The 25222-nt window shown below is 38.2% G+C and overlaps 3 protein-coding genes across 16 annotated transcripts in view; 2 read left to right on the forward strand and 1 right to left on the reverse strand.

Annotated features, from left to right (window-relative positions):
- Nucleotides 1-102: 102 nt before the first annotated feature.
- On the reverse strand, nt 103-3855 carry LOC116249572 (pentatricopeptide repeat-containing protein At1g77360, mitochondrial-like). Of its 4 annotated transcripts, none has more exons than XM_050076489.1 (5): nt 1868-3852; nt 1418-1666; nt 834-916; nt 653-717; nt 103-535 (listed from the first exon to the last, which is right to left on the reverse strand). In XM_050076489.1, exon 1 carries the CDS (start codon nt 3674-3676, stop codon nt 1898-1900), a length of 1779 nt encoding a protein of 592 aa, XP_049932446.1. In that variant the 5' UTR covers nt 3677-3852; the 3' UTR covers nt 103-535; nt 653-717; nt 834-916; nt 1418-1666; nt 1868-1897. The 4 variants fall into 4 exon arrangements, with proteins under 4 accessions (XP_049932446.1, XP_049932445.1, XP_049932444.1 ...); XM_050076488.1 differs by having other exon boundaries at nt 103-583; XM_050076487.1 differs by having other exon boundaries at nt 103-717.
- A 9538-nt stretch (nt 3856-13393) lies between these two features.
- LOC116249628 (uncharacterized) lies at nt 13394-15658 on the forward strand. Its single transcript, XM_031622794.2, has 2 exons — nt 13394-13772; nt 14872-15658. Exons 1-2 carry the CDS (start codon nt 13409-13411, stop codon nt 14949-14951), a joined length of 444 nt encoding a protein of 147 aa, XP_031478654.1. The 5' UTR covers nt 13394-13408; the 3' UTR covers nt 14952-15658.
- Nucleotides 15659-20576: 4918 nt separating this feature from the next.
- The window catches only part of LOC116250235 (BAG-associated GRAM protein 1), a 34536-nt gene continuing 29890 nt past the window's right edge, over nt 20577-25222 (forward strand). For 6 of the 11 annotated variants that reach the window (XM_050076607.1, XM_050076605.1, XM_050076604.1 and 3 more), the window contains exons 1-3: nt 20580-21066; nt 24814-24864; nt 25023-25120. In XM_050076607.1, coding sequence (XP_049932564.1) covers nt 20857-21066; nt 24814-24864; nt 25023-25120 — 359 coding nt within the window. In that variant the 5' untranslated portion in view covers nt 20580-20856. Of the gene's footprint in view, nt 21067-24794; nt 24865-25022; nt 25121-25222 lie in introns of all 11 variants that reach the window. The other 5 variants (XM_050076608.1, XM_031623783.2, XM_050076609.1 and 2 more) reach the window with 4 other exon arrangements.

Genomic DNA, 25222 nt, shown 5'->3' on the forward strand with positions numbered 1-25222 from the left:
TGGCTCATTCCATCTTTGACTCCATCTTTGTTTCTCCCTTTCAAAATTAATGTTTAGGGGCAGGTAAATGAGTGCGTGTAGACATCAAATACTCAATCGGTCTCCATTAAGAGTGCAAGCTTGCTCTCTCGTTTATGATTCCTTCATAGAGCCTAAAGTAACATATAGCACTAGGTAGAAAATAATTTCCTGTCTCCAACTCAAGGAAAAAATTGCCCAGCCATAGCTTGAAAATCTTTACACTGGAAGAACATGCATTCTTTGAATTCAACCTTTGCTTATGTATTGTGCTCTCATTTGATATAACTACAAAAAAGAAAACGTTCTTTACAACTCCGATGGGCAAAAGGTCACAAATAATGAACAAATTGTCCCATAGTCGAATCTGAGAAGTGATTTAAACAAAAGATTCATGTGAAGAACAAAGCACAGGAACATAGCCTTGGCAGCGATTTGCTTCCTGCAGGTGTTCGCCACTTCAAGGTAGAAGAATGATGCGAGGATTAGAGATATCTCAGCTGAAGTTGCTTTTAACCTGATTATCATACAGTAACACCCCCATCGAAACAGTAGAAGCATGGAACTGAAAGCAAAGCATCAATGACGCATTAGTAGTCTACCGCTCTTGAAGTAGAAGTTGCAGATGACCTACTTGTGTGCTTTTAAGGAATGCAAGCCAGTGATGCCACGAATTTGTGAGTACTGAGAAATGATCACCTAGAAAAAACAGGTCAGCAACAGTACCTATATTAGGAAAACAGAGGGTACAACAAAGATCACCGATAGCTTAATAATCAAGCAGCTGACTATGAAGTCGAGGATAGGAACCAAACCTGATAACACTTCCCAAAGAGACTCTAAAATTCCAATGGAATAACCCGACTGGATCAAGTTACAAAGTCCAATCCAGGCAAGACTGTCATATGAAATCCAGGAGTCAAACCAGACCGTGGAAAAAATCCCAGTCAATTTCATGGATTTAGCAGATATTCTACACATGAAATAAGATACTATGGAGCAGATATGCCAAGACTGTTGCAGAAACGTTTCTAATAAATTCTCAATAATGTCCATGTAAGTAGAAGAATATTCATTTCTTCCATAACGTCAAAGGTACCAGATAGAACTGTTTTTATATTTCTCACGCATGACATGGAGCATGGACACTATATGAACAACAGTTAGCGACTACTTCACATGGGTGGCGTGTGATTGGGTGCGGGGAGGCAACCACTACCTATATGAAGACAACAACAAGCCTTGCAATGAGAGCACAAGAAAAGTATAACATAGAAGACAATCTTACAAACGATTCAAGTGATTATATCAACAAGTTCTACCAAGTCCAACTTGGTAAAAATTTGTGACACACTCTTATAGTGCAGGGTCGCTAACATGAGGAATTTCAATACCATACCTATTGTACGGAAAGGTTTGCAAGATACAGACGCGCTCATATGATCGTAAGGTTACAACTTCCAAGCAATTCCTGTTTCTGGCCTCCCAAAATCGGTGCGGTAAGAAGAATCCAAGGCAATAGGAGGACGAATTAAATCACAGATAACAGAAGTAAGCCTCTCATATGTGGGCCCTTCTTTGCAATGGTTATGTAACAGAGCGGCTTCATTTTAACCAAGAGTCCACGACGAGTGAATAACCATGTTTCCTGACAAAATCAAAAGTATGCACATGAGTATCTCTGTACTCAAAATCCGTCATCTCAATCTTTGCCTATCCTTCAAGTCACTACGCAGAAAAGATTGTAGTTACTTGAGAAAAGATTGTAGAACAGCCACCAAAGAGTTGAGCTACATTGATGAAATATGATGACAAACAGGGAACGGAAAAGTCTAAAAACAGTAAGTACCGTAGCAAAAAGCTTTTGTCGGAAGATGGATTAGCTCATCTGCTTCAACAGATCACGAGCCTCTTCCCACTTTCCAGCATCCCAAAATGTGTCTTCAAATAACTCTTTAACATAAAGTGGAGGATAAATTCCTCTGGCAAGCATGGAGCTTAGTTTCTCATACGCAGGTCCCAAGCGACCTGCTTTGCAATGGTTACGTAGGATCACTGCCTCCATTTTTGCTTGCAGCTTAAGTGATAGGTCAACATGCCCATGTTTCCTGATTAGTTTGCCAACTGAATCAGAAGTTTTAGCATCAGGGCACAGATAAACATCCAACATCTGATTCATCAACTCATGTGCTGCCTCCCAATTATCACACCTACACCAACCATGCAGCAGAGAGGTACAAGTCGCACCATCAGGAGCACACCTTTTCTTGTTCATGACGCTAAAGACATTTTCTGCCTCTTTTAGATCCCCAGCTTCACACAGTGCAGAGATTAAGGCATTGTAAGTTTTGAGCTTCGGATTCAGTCCATGGGAAAGCATTTTCCAAAACATTTCACAAGCTTCATCAAGCGAGCCAACATCACATAAACCTCTGATCACGATAGGATACCATTCATTCACAAACTCCAGTCCTTTCTCCTCCACAACCTTCAAAATCTTCAAGACCTCATCCATTTTTCTCAAACTACAAAGTCCTTGTATGAAACGAGTTAAGACAAAGGTGCTGGGAAGAACACCCATATCCCAAAACCACCAGAAAATGTCGACGGCCGGCTCCAAGCAATCGCTGCTATTCCTAAAAGCCGGAACCAGTATGCTAATAGATCGGTATTGATCACTGATTCTGATTTTCCCAGTCCGCCCGTTCCCTACCTTTGATGCACATAATTCACCAATGAACATATTGACTGCACTTCTAGTAGGCATCATTCCTGCGTCACGCATCTCATGAAAAATCTTCTGAGCAGTCTCCCATCTACCAAATTTGCACAACCCAACAATGATGTTACTGTACGAGTACTTATCCGGGCACTCGATCCTCCTAAACATCGAAAGGGCAGTATCAATGACAGCCATTGAATTGATGCTGCTTTCATCTAGAGGAGTCTTTTTACACAAAACGTAGAGAACGTTGTTAAACACCACATTGTCCGGAACGAATCCGAACTGCGCTTCCATCTCTTCAAACAAGCTGAGAGCTTCCCCAATCCTCCCCTGCCTACCCAAAAACCTTATAGAAATAGCGACAGTTCTAGGACTAACAGACCCTCCGTGAGACGAAACCGACTTCAGCAAGCATTTCAAATCGTCAAACAGTTTTCGTCGGCCTAAGAAATCTGCCATGAACTCGATCACCCTATCATCAAATCGAAAGCCCAATCTGAAGCCGACCCAAGAGAAGAACGCCAATGTGGTTTTCCTCCCCAGGCGTCTGTAGTTCATCAAGACACCCAAGATCATTTCCGAATCGAATTCTGAAATAGACCCATCGAACAGATGATCAAAGTCGGGGTCTCGGTAAAGGCATAGCAACGAGCATACCCTTTGGACGTCGCGACGAGATGCGCAGTCCGGCAGAGGCTTCGGCAATGAGGTACGGCTTCGTTCAGGGAGAGAACGGTGCACGAGGGGATTGGTGCGGTAAATGCCATCGGTTGCAGGCGGGAGTTTCTTCCGGCTCTGGCGCGATGGTGGTGGTAGGTGTGGGAAATGTTGGTGGCAGAAGGAAGAGAAGGGAGAAGAGGGGAAAGTGATGGTGGTGATGTTGTTTTGCGAGAGAGAGAAAAGGATGGCATGAGCGAGGTTCCTCCTTATCATTGACAGGATTTCAGTTGGGGAGGTGGAGGGAGAGGAAAAAATCAGTAGTTACTACAAGGGAGGGGAATGTTTTGACGATAAGATATCCTTTTTCAGATCCGAAGTAAAGCAGCAACAAATCTTCCTTCCTTCTCAATTAATTCGGACGAAACTAGAATCGTCTAAAAAGACCAGCGAGCTTTTTCAATATGGATGTCTTTCTAATTTGCAAAGAAAACTCATAAGCGTGCCCTCTTAAGTCTTAACGAGCAGAAGTATTTATCTTGATGCAAAAGTAACATGCTCTACAAGATCAATACATCATCGTCCTTACTGTGTAGAACCTGCCCTGATATTGCGAGAGCAATCGAGCATGAGTAGCGAACTTCAAGAAAGTTACTGTATGAATCATCAAGTCTATCTCTCTTTCCAGTAATCTCGATGTTGTCTTTCCTGTATGAGAGAATTCAACAGATAGAATACCAGCATCAGTATTTGTTTGTAACGTCTATGATTCCATCGTTATGACATGCACATACATTCTCGGTTTCTATTTTCTAACGGCCAATTGCTCCACAAGAAATGTCAGATCTGAAAATATATAGGATAAGAAAGGATCGCACCAAGATTGGTTTATGTCCAATGATCTGCTGTAGTTTGGTAAAACCTTCACTATAAGAAATTAGCGGATTTTGCATTTCTAACATGTTATTGTTGAATCTTCAAATTTGTTCAGTTCAGATCTCAATTATTCACTTTCTTCTTTCCACACCCTTTTGTCGATGTCATTCATTTTTGTTGTTCTAAGCATCGAATCTTTAATCACTTTCGCTTATATGAACCTAATATAAATGTACATGGTGTCGTCGGCCATTTTAGTACTTTAACCTTTTACGTCTTAAACATATCTGAATCATCTGATTACAGTATATCAGGTCTTTATAATGATACAAAACCAAAGGTCCATACGCCGCCCTGAAAGCAGCAGGACCTCGCCCTCGACTCCTAACTCTTTATACTGACCAAGAGTACAACACCTACGGGAATTGAACTTAAGACATGTTGTCCATGTGCTGCAGGTCTAACCAGCTATGCTGCATACTAGTTAGAGAGAGAGGGAGAGAGAGAGAGAGAGAGAGAAGTTCATCCTTACCCAAATTGTCAGGAGACAGGAAAACAAAAAACAACCCAAAGCAACATAGACAAAGAATTCTTTGCAGTCTGCCCCTTTCTAGTGTAACAGTATAGCCAAGAAAGTCTCATTGATTCAAAGGAAAGCAAAAGTATCTTGACATTTCTAATTAGACTTTTTGTTGGTACTTTGTGGACAGTTTTATAAGTAAAAGCGAATATGTTTTAAAGAATGAGAATTGTTTCTTATCCTTCATGGGGACCTTATCTTCACAATCTTTCTGTGAAGTTGGCAATTGAAGTAATGGTAGGAAGCATTGAAATGTTTCATTAGCAAAGATGTTCTTACATGAACCCCTCCTTCCAATGGCATAGTATTCATTTTGATCTATATATACATGTAGTCCAGGAAGTTCATCTTTGCCACTTCAGGTCTTTCAACTAAAATGCATCAATCCACAATATTAGTGTCTGCCCATCGACTGCTGGTTTCATCAAAGAGAAAAAGTGTGTGCTATGGGGAGTTAATTGGTCAATTTGGTATTCGAGAACCAAAAACTGGTTGGTTTGGAACTTCATTTGAATTATTCAAGTGTATGGTTGGAGAAAAGAAGTGGTATTGGTCAGTGAAAATTCTTCCAGTCCATAAAATTTGCCTCTCAATGAATTCATATTTGCTCTTTTATTGTCTGATTTTCTATTCAATTACGAGGTTGAGGAAATTTAGTCATTTTTTATAATTATTTTCAAGATTGGTTTTCAAAGGTTCTTTCTATGAATTTTAGTGATCATTCTTTATGTTGATGGTGCAGTGGCCATATAAAAAAATCTAACATACTTAATTAGTTGAATTTTCTCTGCTTTTGAACAACTATACTCCCTCACTATAGATTAATTATGCAATGGGAGCTGTCAAGGCATTCCTGCTAGAATCTTTGGCAGCAGCCATTAGTTGGCATGATTTTAATAACTAATGTATCTTACTGTTGTTGTTTTTTTTTCCCTATTCCTTGGCACTTTTGTTCTTGTAAGCCATTATGTTGAACTTAGTATTTCAACATATCTTTAATACTTTGTCCTTTTGTCTTTCTAAGGACTCCTTGGAATAATTGGTGCTTTGGGATGTTCTTCCTAGTCGCAATATGTATACAATTATCATATGGTTTTCAAGCTTTTATTTTAAAGGTTGTTTGCTACAACTTGATCCTTTATTCAATGGTACTGATGGTGAGCATGCTTTAGTAATTCATGGAAATTGAGCTTATTCTTTCTTTTGGTGTACTTAGAGATAGTGTAGCATGTGCAAGTAGTATCACCTTACGACAAAATATATTAAGTGAGAGCAACAAATACAATATCCTTCTTGTTGTTGCCTTTGACAAGATGGAGCAATTGGGGATTGAGTTTGCACACCTTTCAAGGAGAATTAGAGCTTAACATCAGCAGAAGTGGGATGTCGGAGTATTTCGTTTGAAAGCCGAAGCCCCCACCCTTCTCCTCATTCTCCCCTAGTTGACGGACTTTTCGTAATGCAAAGTCGATACAAAGTGCGAACGAATGAAGTCGGTGTGAAAGAAGCATTTTCCTCTTCATTTTGCAGCATTTTTTTGTTTTGCCGACCTTCAAGTTCAGTCTGCCCAACTCTTATTGGGCTCTTCTTATCAACCATGGTATTACAACTAACTCCAGGCGTGGCAGAAAGCTCTAGAAAGAGCAAAGGTTACATCGTCACAGTGTTGTTCGGAGACGCTGGTAGATATTAGAAAGTCTATTCTTCTTTATTAGATTATTAATCTTAGATTATATTAGAAGATTATAAGATTATGCATCCCGCACTCGAAGCTTTCACTCCTCCTGCCTTCCGAATCCAGGGCCCAGAAAAGAATAATCGGAAATGTCTACACTTTGAACGATTTGTCTAACATGAATCAGTTAAGTGACCTTGAGTATCAAGAACCATGAAAGACAATCAAAGCCGCATTATTTCAATCCTAGCAAGATTGGGTAGTTTATTTCTTGGCTTTATAGCTGGCTTTGGTATTGATCTTCCTAGCAAAATTTGGCTTTGGTATTGATCTTCCTAGCAAAATTTAGTTTGTTTTCCTTGTTGGCAGCCGCATCTTTACTGACTTATTTTCTGTTGTACTGAGCTTCACATGCCTCAATTATCATTGCCCAATTTGTCTTTAGCAACCTTTATATATATATATATATATATATATATATATATATATATATATATTAGAGCAGTCGGCTACCTTATGACCTGATGGTTTTTTTTTTTTATAAATTTTGCGGTGCTAAATACCGCTGCAAAATGTGTATCTTTTTCAAACATTTTGCAATGGTTTTAACGACATAAAATAAAAACCATCCGGTCACAAAGGTTGCTGCTGTTTTCAATATATGCATAGAAATTGAAATAAGCAGCCCATCTTTATGGCTGGATGATGTTTTAATCTTTATGGCTGGATGATGGTGCTAAAAACCATCTTATTTTGTGACAGCAGTTAATTTGCTACAGTTTTTAGCCGCGGAATGCATTATTTGCGACACGCATACGCACACACTTGAAGAGGCAATCACAGATACTATATGGCTTAACATATCACCCGTGAAAAATTTGGCTAAAACACAGACTTTATATTCTACCAGGCTGGTTATCCACTTAAAAATTAAAAACCAATCTGCCCCAAATTAATTAGTCATGACCGCATTATTTAAATACGCCTAATTACTTGGAACCCACTCGAGTCTTTGGAGACAACAATTAAAAAGCATTTTGGCCACCCCAAGTTGATAAGCGTCATTACAAATAAAAATTTAAATAAAGAAAGTGATTAGTCAAATTAAGAGGAAAACAATAACATATTTGGGTCCTTTAATTGATCCCAAGATCACATCTCTAGTTTGTTTTCCACTTAGAAACTAGTAGAGGTAGATTTTTTTTTTCTTGCCTCAATTGCATTATATTTTTTAAAATTTTTATATGGACCAGAATTAAACATTTGAAAATATTAACATAAAAAACTTTTTTTAAAAAAAAAAGTTCTTAAGACAGGCCATGTTCCCTGCTACAGCTAGTTCTTCCGCAACAACCCTGTAGGGGAAAGACCCCCTAACCTTTTTATTCCAACAACAAAATATATATACAACGAAAATTGGCAGTCACTTTACCTTAAGGGCAAGAGCGAGCCAGGAACGGAAACAAACCAAGAGGCACCAAAAGCTGAAGGAACCAAATTTACAGTTTACATTGTTTGGGTTAAAAGAGACAAAATATCATGAGCAGGCTGTTGTTGCAGAATTTGAATTCTATGAAAGAAGTTGCACTAGTTGTTATGCCACTTCTGAAAGGGCCGGCATCCTTCAAACATGACCCAAAGTCTTCTAATCCAAAGCTTGTTGTTAGCAAGTGAGTTGAAATCAAGGCTTCATCGCTCACCCAAGTGGATAAAAAACTGTGTAGCTTTTTGCTACAGGACATGCTTTATGTTGGATTATCTCGTCACTGTGAGTGAGCCGCCTCGCAGTTACGAGCTGAAGCGATAGGGCTGATGGTCACTATCCAACACTTTAGCTCATGCAAGGACGCGGTGCAAGCCTAGGGAGCTAGTGAAAAGAAACAAGAAGGCCAGAATATTCTGTATTTCTTTGGAGAATGTGGCCAGTTGATGTCTCGTTGAAAAATACATCGACTCTACTCCTTCAATGCATGAAATGAAGCATCTTTTATTTTATATCAATCAAATCTACATCGCACTGATGTGGAGTGCATATATATATATATATATATATATAGTCGAACATGTAACCTGGTCTACTTTGAAAAACAGAGGTTTTTAGAAAAATATTATTTACAAAATTTGAAAGATTTAGAATTTTAGGGCTCTGCCTTGGAAACCGAGGGTTGGTGGCTCAACTCCATCAACCTGCTGGCGGATGGGTATTCTGTCTTAGCCGCTTTATTAGTGGTAGGATCTAAATCAATCAAAGAATAGATGAAGATGAACACAAAAACAAGAAACCAAGACGTTTCTGTAACACAAAAAAGCTGAAGGCTCCAGTTGCCGAAAGTAGTTTCAATCTATGAGCCGCATCAAGCTTTCAATGAGTCTGGTAAATGAGCCAAAACCACTTGAAATTGTTCGAGGGATACAACACACTTGGTTAGTTTGAGACCATGCATTGTTAGTTCGTTATTGATAAAAACCAGACCAATAGGTCATGAACAAAAATTAGACCTTTTACTTTTTTTAAAAAAAAAAATAAATAAATTATATAAACATCTGAAGTATTTTGATATAAAATACGCTTTCAATCAAGTTGTTTTTTACGAAAATTGTTGATTTTTCTACTATCAAAATGTTGATCTTATGCCATTCATTTTTGCTTATTATAAAAAACTATTGAAACTCAAAAAATGATCAACTTAATCTGCATTTTGCATCAATCTATCCTTAAGATCATGTTGATAAGATTATATTTAAAAAAAAATCACCTTAAATATCATATTAACTTTATTAGAAGTGACTTTGTTGTAGTTGTAGATTTGTTTTTTGAAGAGTTCATTCAAAAGAGATTTTGTTATATTCATGTGCATGGCGCTTTTCTGTTTCAAGTTTTGTTGCATTGGAGTGCCATCTTCTTTTTTTAGTTCATAAATGCTTAGCTTCTTATGGTTAAAATTTAAAAAGTTATTTATAAAAATATTGCAAGTCATTACTAGATCCACCATAAACCGTCTTACTATAAGCCATCTTTGATACCAACAAAGTTACTGTTTTGTAGCGATATTTTTTTTTTTTTTCAATTTTACCCATCCAACAACATTAGACATTCGACAAGATTGAATTGTCTGAACTTCTTAGGTCTTCCCATTTAAACTGAACACTTAATAATTAATAAATTCATGATTCTATGCCAATCTTGTTTAGCATGATTTAATACAAGGTAATAGAAATCCACACAAATAATCTTCAAATGCAGTAACCTGATTAAAGCATTGTCACAGAAAACACGTTTTTTTTTTTGACAAATTAAATGGCCGTTCAGAACCTTAAAAAATGCATTTTTTTGAAAAAAAAAACCGTTAATGCCTTTTTAACGCATTTTTTAGTTTTTTTTTACTTTTTCATTTTTTTATTTCTTTAATACCAAGCAGTTTTTTTTTATTTTTTATTTGTTGCAAATATACTTACTTTTTGATGTTTGTGTTATTAGTTTTTCACTTATTTTATTTTCTTATTATTTTTATTTTTTAAAATTTTACCGTATTTTTCCTATTTTTTTCATGTTCGCCACATTATACCCGAGAAAAACCTCGTTGTTTAAAACTCGTTAATGTTATTTGTGACTATGAGGCGAAGCACTCCCTACCTGCTATTGTTGCCACTAGTTGATTGAACATGGCAGCTGAGCCAGAAATATTTAGCTGAGGGGAAATTTTAGTTGAGGCTGACTGATGTGGACAATTATGCTCTTAAAAGTTTACACTTTATACTTTTTGATATTATACTTTACTTGTTTTCTTTTATGCACGAAAAAGAGGAGAAATGGAAAGAAGGCTACTAAGACCTAGCCCCATTAGTCTCAGAACGGCAACTCTCAACCCAAGTCAACACTCCTCAATACTATAAAGATAGCACCCTCAAGATTTGAACTGAGGATGTGGTTAATAGTTGTCACACGGTTCGACCATGCATGAAAAGAGATCTATCAAGAGAGAACATTACTGACACATCTTAACTAAAATGTTGACGAGAACATGATAAACAAACCACGAATCTGAGACAACAACCAAAAGACACTATTGCGAGACTCGATTCGGAAACCGATTTGGTGAGGCCGTTGATTTAGGGAACCGGTCGATATTCGCCGGTTCGATTGAATCGTCCGTGAGTTGATGAAATAATATATAAAAAATAAAAAAATAAAAAATTCTAAAAATATTTTAAAAGGCAACACATGGCACTCTTCAATTGGCAGATCAATGCAAGCCATTCCAGTGTCCCTGCCAAAAGGCAATGGGGTGGAAAATTCTCAAACCAAGAAACTGGGTCCAATGAAGATTGTGGTCCAAAATAGAAGAGAATCTGTTTAGAGTTGGATAGGAAGATGCCCGAATAAGTGGAGCAGATAAAGAGGAATGAAAGAAACGAAGGCTCCTTTTGCTCGCGACCTTTTCTCTCTTTTAAATAAACCTGACAAAATGTGAAGGTGGTCGTCGGAAAAGGAGAGGCCTCATGAGGACTCGCCTGAATCACAAAGTGCTGCCAAATAGATGGCAGCTTGATGTTTGATAAGTGAAATCAAATACTCATTCCTTGATAACGACATTAGACTCTATCCTTTTTTTTTCTTTTTTTTACAGTTTAATTAATAAATAAATATATTGGCTTGCCTCAGAGGACATAGAATGCATATTGTCGGTTCGATTCAGGTAAGTGCTACTTTCTTAAACCATAAAGTAGTAGGTTGTTAACCTCCGGCTCACTCACAAATAAATATATTGGTTCGTGACTTGATGGAAGACCAAGTTTTGCAAAAATAAAAAAGGATTAGAAAACACTGAGTTCACCATTGACTCTATGCCGATCAAATTTTATGTTGGGCAAGTAACTTTATAAGTTTTTTTTTTTTTTGTTGTAGTTAAAAAGAGTGAAGAATGAATGAAAGCTGCATGTATCTAGTTTGATTTCTTATGTTTATGTGATTTAAGGTGGTAGGACGTGACATCCAAGCTGAAGGGTGCACTCTTGCTATCGCTGACACCGACGTAGCTGGAGGCAAAAAAAATGAAGGGCAGGCGTTTTTCAAGTGGTGTGATTAATACATCTCGCTCAATGAATGAAAGTTGTCTACTTTTAACTGCAATTTGGTTGATGATAAGCAGTAAATGATTTGGACTGAGACCAAGAAGTAAATCTATCAAAGAACTCTGTGTGGGTTTAGCTGGCTATTGTTCCATTGATGGAGGAGCAAAGGGAGACATGAACTCACTTGGATTTTCTATAATTATATAACTATAAATGTGTTGCTTTTTTGGTAAAAATTTTTATGTCTATTTCATTTTTTCTATTTTAAGAGAAATCACCTTCGCAAAGAGATTTTGTCATTTATTTAGTCCTACCATGCATCAACTCGCACAATAGATAGATGCTTTTGGGTAAGGGTGGACGTCGGGTTTTGGGGCCCAACTCGGGCCTGATATATATATATTTATATTTCTTTATAAATCAGGCCCGGGCTCAGGCCCAACTTGGCCAGGCCTGGGCCCGACCCCTTCTCAATTATGGTCCATGGGTCCCAGCCAATTAGTTATCGGGTTGAGTCCACCAACACCTCGCTTATTTGTCCCACAATGGACTGGGATTTGGACGCACTTTGACTGGATATCCACTGCGTTGGAAGGAAAGCTCGTGGATAATTCTGCCTAGAAAGCGTTGGTGCTTTATTGTATTGTGATCAAACATGTCGCCTCAAATTGATGTGATTGATTTGATGGTGAAGTTTATATATATCGGACTATCACTATGATCATGTGATTAATTTGTAAACATGGTGTCACTAAAACCTATTGCAAAAGGTGCTCAATCGTTTTACTATGGTTTTCATTAACAATATACGTCTTTTATTCTTTTAACAATACAAAATAAAGAAATAATTCTTTACCACATCTTTTATATATATATATATATATATATCAACGTCAATGTTTGCATGTTCTTCACGTTTGGTCATGGATCACAAAATCATAGGTATTCAGATTTTTGTGGTGATTGTGGGGTGATACTTGTCAAATCAATCGTCTAAAACCACATTTATTTTGATAGCTTTTGGCAAACAAAATTAAAAGACTGAAATTATTATTATTAAGGTTCTTTTTTAAAGCGCTTAAATATAAAATAGTATTCGTAAGGTGCTTTTAGATACCAACAAAATTTCGGCCCCATTGCTTTTTCCTAGTTCTCCAAACACAGAAAGCTGGACAAGCGGTTCCCGGCGTCCGGCCTCAAACGCCTTAGGAAGACAATTTTCCACGTCCCCGGTCGTGTACCCATCCCCGAGAGAGAGATGACGTGGATGTCCTTCGGACCATCGGTTCCTTGTTTGGCCGTTCCGACCATGCGGGTCCGGAACGGCCCCCGCCTGCCCCGCCCTTGCCCCTTGCTGCCCACGTGGAGACTCCTGATTGAGTGCCAGAGCTGCTCCTGTGGCAACGAAGGGTGCGGGCCCCGCCTTCCACGTCGGATGGGGCCCACGTCGTTCCCCCAGGACCACACGTGCCTCTGTATAGACGTCAGATCTTTGGCTTGTGCTTCCGTGGGACCCGCAGGCCCATGTGACTGTGGGTCCCAGCAACAAGACCAGTCGCGATCACCGTTCATCTGGGTTCGGTGCCATGTCATCATGTCCATGGCCATCATGCACGTACGACATACATGCATCACATGCCATGCCATTCACCATGACGTTTTTAAAAGGGCAGGCGGGGCTCCCCTTCCCACTGAGACAGAGAGAGAGACAGAGAGAGAGATGGGTTCCGATGTTGGTCATGGCGTCCCAGAAACCTTGGTTTCTATGGAGGACTCGAGAAGGGGGAGGTGGCGGGGGGAGAAGATGGGGGGGATTATGCTCGAAGGGTATGTCGAGGAGGAGGAGGAGGAGATGCAGGAGGAGGAGGAGGAGGGGGAAGGGTCTGGCAGTGACCGTCGCAAGGAGGATGGGGTTAAGAGGTTCAGCAGGACCAAGAGCCTGACGGATGATGATCTCGATGAGCTGAAGGGGTGCGTGGATTTGGGGTTTGGGTTCAGTTACGAGGAGATCCCCGAGCTCTGCAACACGCTGCCCGCCCTGGAGCTCTGCTATTCCATGAGTCAGAGGTTCATGGACGAGCAGCAGCAGAGGTCGCCGTCTTCGGATTTGTCGTCCTCGCCGTCGGAGGGTGGATCTCCCATTGCCAACTGGAAGATCTCCAGCCCTGGTATGGGCTTAGTTTTCCCACTTTGTTCTTATTCATCTGAGAGCTTTTTTTTTATCTTGAAGGATGGTTCTGTTAGGCTTCGCGAAGGATTTTGGAAGAACCTTTTATGTCGTCCGGTTGTGGATTCAGGCGATCTTGGTTGGGTGTTTAAGACTCTTTTAACGTAGATTTGAATTTTCTAAGTCTTGTTTATGGCGTATGAGAAACGAGGAAGTGTTTATTTAAGGCTGAGGAATGAACTTAGCATTAGATTAAGCTTCTTTCTACATTTATACTTTCGTGTACTTGAAGAGGGTCGTTTTTCTTTAATGGTTGACGATGACGTTTCATTTTGTTCTGAGATTTTTCTGTTCTTTTCTTTGTAAGTTTATTTCCTTGTTTCTCTGATATGGATTAGCTTTAACTTAAATACGATTGAAATTTGAGAAGATTTTCGTTTTTCACTCTTGAAAGGTATAACCGACGTTTAATATATTAGGACACCCGGATTCTTATCTTACTTGGATCTCGTTTTTCTGAGTCCTTTTCAAATAAATCACGGAGCGTTGACTTGACTCTGGCTTAAGCGGCAGTACTAACTATTTCCAGGAAAGATATCCTCCGTGGAATTGTTTAGTTCCTTCATTTTGAAGATAACCTTATTCTTTCCAGTTTCTTATCCTTCCTTTGAGCTTTCATTATGAGATATGTTTCCTCTTATTAACAACTGAAACTTCTACGTTTTCTGAACTTGCTTTCGCCTAAATCCTTATTGCAATTTAAACGCTTTTACTTGCTGCTTGCACAGGCCTCCTACAAATATTCTGTACGCCATAGTGGCCTCCAAGCCTGCAAATCCAGCTTCCAATTTCTAATGATCTCATGAAAAGGCTCAGGTTAATGTCTTTTAGAATTCTCCAAACCATTTTTTCAGTTTTATGATATTATAAGGACTTTGAACATTATGTTTTTATGACCGATCAAGAACTAGAAACTGGTAGACACTGTATCTACGGAATTGAATTTCTAGCGTTGGTTGGTTAGTTAAGTTGAGATTCTTTCTACCTTGTCTTCATGGTATATATGTTGTCATTATCTGATCGGCTTCTCCTTTTCACAGGGGACCATCCTGAGGAAGTGAAAGCTAGGCTCAAGTTTTGGGCGCAAGCAGTAGCATGTACTGTCAAGCTATGCAGTTAGCATCCATGGCTCCCATCACATCCAAATATATCCATAAATATATACGTATGTGTCTAAGGCGATGCTGATCAGAAGCCTTTTGGCATCGCAGAGTCGTCCAGAGATGTTTCCACAGCTCAACTGCATTGGGGTGCCTCAATCTGCAAATTATTCCAGTATGTGATACCAAACTTTCCTGCTAGATCCAGCAACTATGGTAGTCGTGGCATCAAAGAGAAGACGGGCAGGAGGATGAAGAAATCTTACAGGTCAGAGTTTTACTGGGAAAAAGATCATTACTTCTGTTCTACAGCGTCTCTCAGATGTAGATTTATGAACGAGCAATTGAGCAAAAGGCATGATATCCTTCTTTAGTGTTTATTTCTGATCCGGACTTGCCGACTTGGGTTATCTTGCCTTTCGTTCCTGATGTAGAGAGCCTTGTTAAGCTGAAGAGTCTTGAGGATTCAGACTAAGGTTCATCCTACCAGCTAAAGACAGGATGGGCTTGAGTGAACCAACGTGGTCGGCACAAACAAATTTGAAAGTTAGGTTGCTTCCTCAATTATTGATGTAAAGATTGCATTTTGGGGCTTTATGTGAACCAATGCTTTCTGTATTGAGCTTTAGTCAGTGTATGTTTCAGTCCACTTTTTGTTTCTATTGAACAGGTCATCAGTTGGAAAACAACGTGTCCTCGTCCCCTTAATAAAGTGTTCATTATTCCAGTTGTATTGTACATACATGGAGTTTCTTACCCCCCCCCCCCCCCCCACACACACACACAGAGATCACAGTATATAATTCATGACCTTGTTCTGTGATAAGCCAAGCTAACAATGAATCTGCAAGTATTGACAATTAGCCAATCTTCTTCTATGGCAAGGAAGTATAAGAATGGGTTCATAACTTCATAAATACTGTGAAACGCTACATTTTTCTGTGATCAAGGTCCTTTTTTCCAAAAAGAACTTACAGTCAGTGCAATACACTTACGTGTTTTCTGTGTTTCGAACTACAATATGAGGCACGACTTTGGAACTGTCGTGATAATTATCGTCTTTTCACAAGATCTTGTGAATATGAAGATAGAGAGACAGCAAGAATAACGAATTCAAACACATGGCACAACGTGGATGGTTCTTTATTTTCTGTTTTAAACTGCAATAAACAATGTATTTTTCCTAATATGGAACAGACTTCTTCGAAAATGTATTTTTCCCAATATGAAGATAAATATTTCCATTTTGTTTTTACAAAACTCAGATATTGGCAACTGCAACGTTGTTTGCTTTATGACTGGCGTGAGTTGTATTGTCTACCCATTTATGGATTCAAGTGATATCCCATCTGCTTCCCTTCTGCTTTAAGAAAAAAGACATGTAGATTTAAAGTGACTGTCTAAATCATATTTAGCATGAAAGGAGGATGGGGATCATGTTTGGCCTCGACCATGTGGTGGGCCTTGTTCCCTGCTAATGCATTTAAAGACATTAAATTCAAACTCCAGACTGCGCTGTGTGTTGGGCCCTCCTGTCTGCTTCCCATTCACGGCCAGTTGATCTTTTCTGGAAGGGGACTGTGTGCAAGTTGTGTATCCAAGAATAGGCTGGAACCAACCAACTGCACTTATGTTTTGCTGTTGTAATCTAATAATAAAGCAGAGTTAAGAGCTAGACTTATAACAGGAGTTGCTGAGATAAAGAAGAAACTTGGTTGTGCCTTTGACTCAAGAAGTCGATCAATAGAATCTGAAACTCAGAACTGTAGAATGCTCATGCATTGCTCTATCGCGATGCACCAACAGAAACCTTTGACTCAAGAACTTGATCAATAGAATCTGAAACTCAAAACTGTAGAATGCTCATTCATGCACCAACAGAAACCTTTGACTCAAGAACTCGATCAATAGAATCTGAAACTCAAAACTGTAGAATGCATGATCACGATGCACCAACAGAAACCTTTGACTCAAGAACTCGATCAATAGAATCTGAAACTCAAAACTGTAGAATGGTCATGCATTGCACTATCGCGATGCACCAACAGAAACCCTTATTGTTAATTTTACTCATAAGATCTCCCCAGAGTGACTTGAATAATAGGGAGTCGAAGAAGAAGGCAGCAAATGAGATAGAAAAGGCGAAGCTACTAGTTAAACAAAGGACACCTTCATCGTTTCCTCATTAAATTTTTTTCCACAAGTTGCCACAAGTTGTTGCTTCGTTCCCAACTTGCTTAATTCGCTCAGTAGTGCCCATGGGACCATGGGCTCGGTAGAGTCGCTGCTTTTGAATGAAAGCCTTCTTTGCTTCTTTTAGACAATCTACAACTTTCCTTCTGAGGAGCAAAAGGAGGAATCTGCCTAAGGAGTTGCTCGCCGCTAATTAGCTAGTTTGTAACACCCATTATCGAAACTGTAATCCCGTAGTCAAGATTGTTGGAAAACTTCAAGAACTTATGAGGAAGTTGTTTTCTAGCCTTTTCAGTGCAAGAACCAAAGCTATTGGCGGGTGGAATGGAATCCACCAAACTAGGAGCTTTTCCAGAAATATATTATTGTTCATATGTGTTTCACGTTCCATGAGATTTTGCTTGTCATTCAAACCAAAAGTTCACAATAAACTTTTTTTGGTAAAGTTATATCTTACAGTTTGGAGGGTTTTCTATGGATAAAAAGGAAGAATCTACTTCACTGATCTGTCCTCAGGCTCAACCATACTAATCTTCAATGGGCTATTGGGCATTGTGGCTCCCCTCAAAAATTCAAAAAGAAAAAATGTAAATTTTAAAAATTTTCATTTATGTTATATAAAAACTTTAAAAAATTATATTTGGGCCTCTGTTAAAATTTTGAAATTATAATTTGCCCCCTCATATAAAATTTCTGTCCCCGGCCCTGCTCCCAAGTACATATCACCAACAAAATTTGGATGCTTTGACAAGGCACTGAGCTGTGTTCTCTCTCTCTCTCTGTCTCTCTCTCCAATACTGCCCTGTGTGATGCAAATTTATTGTTGTGGTATCTTTTTCGTCAAGCAGAAGTTGAATCTTTGGTGCTACATGGAAAATCTAGGCAAAGAGTATGTGCCCTTGAGAATGGGATACTATTGATAAAGTTCCTTGTTTTTCTTCCTGTTGTTCTAGAATGACAAGCTCCCTTTGTAGTGACTACTGTACAACAATGGTCTTCGTGATTTAGCACTTCCAATATGCATCAATTTCCTAGAGAATCGTTTACACCGAAATTTTCCAATTGAATTATGAAGCCCTTCTTAATACTTTGAACAATAATGATCCCTCAAGAAATGCAAGATCACACACCCACTTACATTAAATTCGAATGATCATGAGGCAATGCATATTGGTTGGTTTAATCACTCTTAGTACTTTAAAGCTGCATCATTTTCTTTCCTAATTAGCAGAAGTATGCTTCTATGTGTGAGAGGCACAAAATTTCCATAGATGCTAGGGTTAGGAGTACTATCTAGCACAAGTAACTGGTACTTATTCTCTGGGGAGTGTTTGATGAGGTTGGCATTGTCGAATTGCTTTGATGAAATGGGAATTGCATTATCAAACAAAGAATTTTGATTCCAGAGTTATAGGCTCATTCTTGAATCAAAATTCTGGAATTATGATTCTGCTCGAAGGGGTGAAAATTATGATTCTAGAATTTTAGAATTAGTTCGTCTCTTTTTAAGACACATGCTATGATGGTTTTAATTTATCAATTCTAGAATTCTAATTCATGAAATAAAAAACCTAGAGTATCAAATACAAAGGGAAACTAGAACCAGAATTTTCATTCCAATTCCAATTTGTAGTGGAGTTTTGTTTTTAGAATTTTAATTTTAGAATCAAAATTCAAGGTCATCAGACGCTGCCCACAATTAGCCTCTTAAAATTTCTTTAGTTTTAAAGAGGTGTCTTTAAACATTTATCCTTATATGTATATAAGTGTCCTGCCAGATATGAGTATTTTTGAATGAATGTCCCTCCAGCCAATTTTTCTGGGTTCGCCACTGGTGTGTCGATTAAAGTTTAGCATATGTTAAACATGCTATACTTGAGAATCAACAATAGAAATCAAGATTCAAAAGTCACCTTCATGGTTTCTCCACCATGAATTTCTTTTCGATTTTGAATATCTAATGCAAATGAATGATACCAAAATGATATGAACCCAACTGGGGACCCAAGCCATTGACCTACAAGTTTCCAATCAATTGTAGAAACAACATGGATTTGTTGAGTACCAAGAAGCATGTGGGGTAAATCAATGAAATAAGAAGAATTTTTTCACTATTCCTTTATCTCAAGGAGACATTATTAATCATATCTTATAAGAAAAAGTTGACCATCAGAGTCCAACCAAGGGCGGAGGTAGATGGAGTCTTCGTGGGGCATTGAAACCTTAATTTAGTGCTAAAACTTCGGTGAACTTGGGTTCAGTTCTATAGAATAGCCAGCGAGATCTGAGTCAATGCCTCATGGTCAATTAAAAATTTGTTAACTATATATTTACTGGCCCACAAAAAAAAATTATAGCTCTACGCTCGAGTCAAACCAATAGCAAGATAGAGACTTAGGTACTATAAATTGAGGTTAGGTGCATGTAGGGCTCCAAATCATTGGCCAGGGTCTGGTGTGAGCACTACATGTAGATAGGTCTGAGTCCAACATTGTTATAATAAAACTTTTACACATTTCACTTACCTGCAACAGCTAAAAGGTAGCTTCGCTTTCAAAACTTGCATATATATATATATATATATATATATATCGTAGTGATTTTTAAAAATACTCTATATAAACGTTATATAGAAATTCATGTATCAATAACAATATGCTAAACATACAAAAGAGAGGTCCTATAAAACATTAACTACATCAGCCATTTTAAGTCAAAATGGACATTCAATTTTTTTTTTTTTTGTTATAATTCATGCTAACTTAGAACGTCACTAAATATGAAATCATTAAAAAGTATAAAGCAGCATGTAGGAGCCCAACACAGTAAGTCGGATTCCCCACTTAACACTATTATGTGAGTCCGATTTCCGTTTTAGGTGGCTAAAATCTACAAGAAGAGATCACGTTTCAAAAACATGAGGCTTTTTTTTTATTCTTGAAGAATTAAAGTATATGAATATTTTTAGAAAATAGATACAACTAAAAGTATATTTGTTCTAAATCCGATCCTAATTAAAAGACGCTATCTAGCTTTCTGGATTCTATAAGTTTTCTTGGTTCTACATAAAACAATCTTTTAATGCAACCAACAATTTTCTTTTATCATCTTCTAATTCAACGTTGTTGTCTTAAACCAAGAATTCTTTTCTTTTATCTTCCACAACGATTGTTGTCTTGAATAAATGCAGCCAACAACTACAATTGAAGCGTCGGTGCTTGCCGTCTTTTCAGACCCTAAGTAGTAATTGCCAGTCAATATCATCTGATACATATTACCAGAATTCAATGCCTTGCGGGTGACGGCAAGGGAGCAAAGCCGTAGTTTGGAAAACTTGTTGACGTAATGTCAGAGCACTATTCACCAGAACAATTTTTCATATTTGCAAAGAGCGACCCCTTCTCCTGATAACTTTTCGGAAAGATGGGGAGTCATTTTTGTCAGTCCCCCTCCTAATAAAGGAAGAAAAGCTGCGGGGGGCGTTGAAGTTTCTCCTCTTCTTCCGCTGGTCTTTCCGTTCCCTGCCGCTCCGCCTTTAGTCTCCCTCGAAAGAATGTCCTTCGCCCGATCCTCCTCCGGCTTCGGTTCCAGGAGCAGCGATCCCGTCGGTCGGAGCACTGCGGTCTCGCGGTAACCGGAGCTCGGCAATTCCCTGCGGGCGGGAAACTCCCCGGGTTCGGAATTGTTGGGAATTTAGGAGGGAGGGGAGGACGAGGGCGACGATTAAATGAAATGGTGGCGATAGGGGAGATGGCGCTCGGGTTCCTCCTCCCGTCCTGGTGGGAGGTCGAGGTATCCGTTGCTGCTGCTCTCTTCGCGATCATTGTCTGCTCATTCTTCCTCGGCTTTTCTACTGGTGAAGGCGTGGGCAGCTGCGCCGGCGATGACGATCCGCAGGACCTTCTGCTCGGTGCGGTTGCTCCTGGAGACAGAGATAAGGAGGTTAGGCTTCTGTCGATTAGAATGCACCGCGATAGGGAGGATTCGTTAGTTTTTTTTTTATTCGCTTCAATTGTCTTTGACATTTTTATTGTTCATGTCTCGTATTTTCTTCATTTATCACATGTGGTCAGATGTGTGCAGAAATTGAGAAGCCGTGGCATTCAAGGAGTTAAAATTATTATATTTAATAGCCTCCCATTGTTTCTGAAAGCTCTGGTTTCAAATTGTCAGCAAGTAAGATGAAGTAAAGGGTCTTGAGTCTTGACATAGGAATCTCACGGTTCTCAACGTCCTTATGGGCTATTTGGCGGACACTGTTAATGGTTTGTGGTCTGCTTTTGGTTGGGACACAAATAATTCCAGAAGATTCTACGCGCTCAAGTATATGGAGATGCACTGCGTTGATGTTATGGCGTAAACTCTTCTAGGAGATAGACAGGCGCCCTTTTTATGTTCAAACTGCAGACTTAGGAACATCACACGCATTACTCTGGAATATTGGTCTCAGCTTAGCTTCCTGAATAACGTTTAAGGAAACACCTAAAGAGTTGCATGGGCCCTTATGTATAATGATGTATAAATCAAGGTTTAAAACCCGACGGCTTCGGAGGAGTCAAATGACTCTTGACTCGCCTAGTAAAGTTGGTGATTTGGCTTGCCTGGTTGGGCAACTTCACTTTTCGCATAAACAATATTTCATATGTATACAGAAAACTATCAACTTGTTCGTTTCTACCTAGAAATGACAACATGGAGAACTTGGGTCTTCTAACTCAGGCTTTGGTGATTTCATCATCTGACTTTGAGGCAGGTTCTTCTTCCAATATGTCAAACATTGGACTACTGTTCTCCTTGAATAAACATAATACAGCTATTTTGAACATAAATAATAATGGAAACAACCTAGTTCAGCAGGCTTTGGGAACAGATACAAAAATGAAGAACACATTATTTTGACGGCACATGGAAGAAGAATTTGGAAAAATTAAGAGGACTGGAGGTAGACAAATGAAATCACATTATGGACATGACTTGATTAAGTAGATTGCACCATTTTTTTGCTGAGTTTTCTGGTCAATTTGCTTCAATTAAACCCTTCAAACTTGCTAACTAGTAGCTTATCTTCCAAAATGTTACTTTCAATGCTTCATCCTCTGGTACTATCTTTCATGCATTTTTGTTGTTGAATAACCTGAGCTGTATTCTTGATAAAGCAATTTACTTTGATATGAGTTGGTTTCTGATTTTCCTAACAAGAATAAGGCACTTTCCTACCATAGGTGGAACAAATGTCCTGTGTTGTGAGGTTCCACCACATTCTTTTTATTGTATCCCATATCTCTTCCACCATGCAAAGATTTCTTCTTTTATGTCCTTGAGATAAGGCTAATGTTAGGCGGCTAACATGGAACCCATGTTCCATCATTCGATTGGAGGGGTACTTTCGTCTTTTTGTTAGAAGTCATTTTTTTAGAGTTTCACTTTTTTCCCTTAAGGGGCGTTCTTCTGTTTTACCATCAAGGATATTTCTGTCATTTTGGGCCCCTAACACACGGACTGTGTAAGCAAACTTAAATTCTTTTGTTTCCTTTACTTTATATAGCTAAACAAACATGATTCTTGTCAATTCCTTTCTTTTCCTCTCCTTCTTAACAAGAAAAGCATTTATAACAATTCCTTTGCCTTCTTTCCCTCCTTTTGTGTGTAGACACACACAAACACACACACATATTATTGGGAAAATATAACAATATTTTCAAAATATCACCAAAAACATTTGTTTGTGATAATATTTTCTAATTTATAAAAATCTATTTTCAAATTTATCAATTATTTGCAAAATTTTCTTTAACAATATCTTTGCGAGAGAAGTACTATAAAATATTTTCATATTGTTTTCTCATAATCTTTTTATGTTTTCTGATTATCTGAATTCATGGGATTTTACAAAGAAGTACAACTTTGCTGAAAGGTACTTGGGAAAAACCATGATAAAAGAGCCTGAGATCTATATGTTTGACAGTGATGTCATACACACATGCACACACACACACACACACAAAATTGAACATATATATATATATATATATATATATATATATATATATACATATATATATGTATGTAACTGTGCAAAAGGGTGAAAGATGCAAAAATGTAGAAAGAAGAAAATGATGCAAATGCAATGTCTAGATGATTTTGAGTGGAGAAAGGTAAGACGATTAATCTTGAAATCCTTATAAAATTGGATTTATACATCAAATCTTCAAAGATTGTTGGTACACATGCAAATTAGACATGGTCCATGGATGATGTGTATAACATAGTCTCAAATATTGTTGGTACATCAAATGTATTGTAATACTATTAGGAAAAAAAGAAAAAAGAAAAAAAGGGAATATGTTGTAATCTTAGAAAATATCAATAAAAGGAACTTATGCAAGTTTTATTATTACAAACGTTGGTTTTTGAGAATAAATGAAAATAGACATGTCTGAAATTCCAAAAAATGTTTTTGGGCATCTCTCAGAACAAAAGGAAAACGAAAGGAAGAGATGGGGAGAAGGATGAAAAAATTAAAAGAAAGGAAGAAAGAAATGAAGAGAAAAAGAAAGGACGGAAGAGTTTTAAAGATTTATTTAGTTTTTTAGACCTTTTGAATGGTCCTGTGATTTTCTTGGGAAAAGGATTTCCAGAAAAATCTCGATTCATGGGAACAAGTGCGCCTGTGTGTCTGTGTGTGGGATATTTATAATAGATCTAAACCTTCTAATCTACATGTACAATTGAGTTTCATGCACTATGAACTGAGGGGTTTTTCTCGAGTTGTTGGAGTGAACTGTGGAAGAGCTTGGTTGGTTCCATGGTGTGCAACAAAGATGGACCTACTAATTTCTTTTCCAAATGCTGTCAACGAAGCTAAATTTGTAATAAGCATGTGGGTTACTATAGGTGTTTTCCTCAGCAATTTGGAGGGAAGTACTGAAGGCCGTTTCGGGATAATAAATTCTGAAATACCTATTAAGAGCAAGAATATCATTGTCAAATTTTCCAGGTTTAATTTGATAAGACATTAGGACGATCATTAGTTTCAAAACTCTCTCCTTGTCCCTCTCTCTTTCTCCTCTGCTTTCTCCTTTCCTTTGCATGTGCACATATCAAACAAAGAATGATGACATCTAAGCAAATGGATGCATTCTAAGGACATAATCATCAGCTCATTTTTATTTCTCTATAATCTCAGGAATAAACTAAGACTTACAGAGGATTGATGAAATTTCACATCATCTATTCCTCAGGACTTGTTGTCAAGATGTTAACTTCGGATCTGTGACGGCTTGAAAGTATTTTCCGATTTGCCTCTCACTATCCTTAGGATAAGTGGCATGTTTTATCTTGAACTGTGCCCTGTCTATTGTATGTAATATTCACATGTAGACAGCTTCAATCTGTTACTGATTGGTGGGAATTTTACTATGTTAGCTTACTAACTAAGTTGGTTGGGGACTCAGGTAATCGTGTTGCTGTTCTTCATATGGCTAAATAAATACTGCTGTTTTGTCTTTTAATGTAGAATATTGTGTGCGGCAAATTTAGAAGCTTTTTTTTTTTGCCTCATGGGTTGAAAGGGTAACATTTTTGCTTGGGTCTGTGGTTGCAAAATATACTTTAGCTTCCGAGCTTGTCCTTTTGCATCTTGAAGTAATTTTCATTTGTTTGACATGCAGTTCTCCACTTCTTTTGTAGATGGTTCAACTGAAAGTGGGATCACAGGGTTCATCTGCATATCTCATCAAGGTAATTCTTTTATGTATGTTAGAGTAGGAAACACAAGTTCCAGAGCAAATGTAGCTTCTAGACATTGATATGCCTATTACTGAAATAGCTTGTGTGCTTTGATCCACTATCTTCCTCAAAATACATGTTGACGAGTAATTTGATTTTCCTTGTTGCAGTTGGAACTCTTGGCAGCAAAAAATCTAATTGGTGCTAACATAAATGGCACATCAGATCCCTATGCCATTATTACTTGTGGTACTCAGAAAAGATTTAGGTGCCTATCTTTCTCTTTCTTTGTGTACTTTTATCTTTCTTTGTTGTGGATCTTTGCTGAAACTTCTGCTGTTGCCAACGCATAGTAATTGATCCACAGCCT

This window comes from Nymphaea colorata, chromosome 3 (assembly GCF_008831285.2).
Source record: "Nymphaea colorata isolate Beijing-Zhang1983 chromosome 3, ASM883128v2, whole genome shotgun sequence".
Classification (NCBI taxonomy): domain Eukaryota; kingdom Viridiplantae; phylum Streptophyta; class Magnoliopsida; order Nymphaeales; family Nymphaeaceae; genus Nymphaea; species Nymphaea colorata.

Coding starts and splice junctions, on each gene's coding strand:
- LOC116249628 (XM_031622794.2), top strand. CDS start 13,409: ATGGGGGGGATTATGCTCGAAGGGTATGTCGAGGAGGAGGAGGAGGAG. Junction 13,773..14,871: donor CTGGAAGATCTCCAGCCCTG/GTATGGGCTTAG, acceptor TCCTTTTCACAG/GGGACCATCCTGAGGAAGTG.
- LOC116249572 (XM_050076490.1), bottom strand. CDS start 3,676: ATGATAAGGAGGAACCTCGCTCATGCCATCCTTTTCTCTCTCTCGCAA.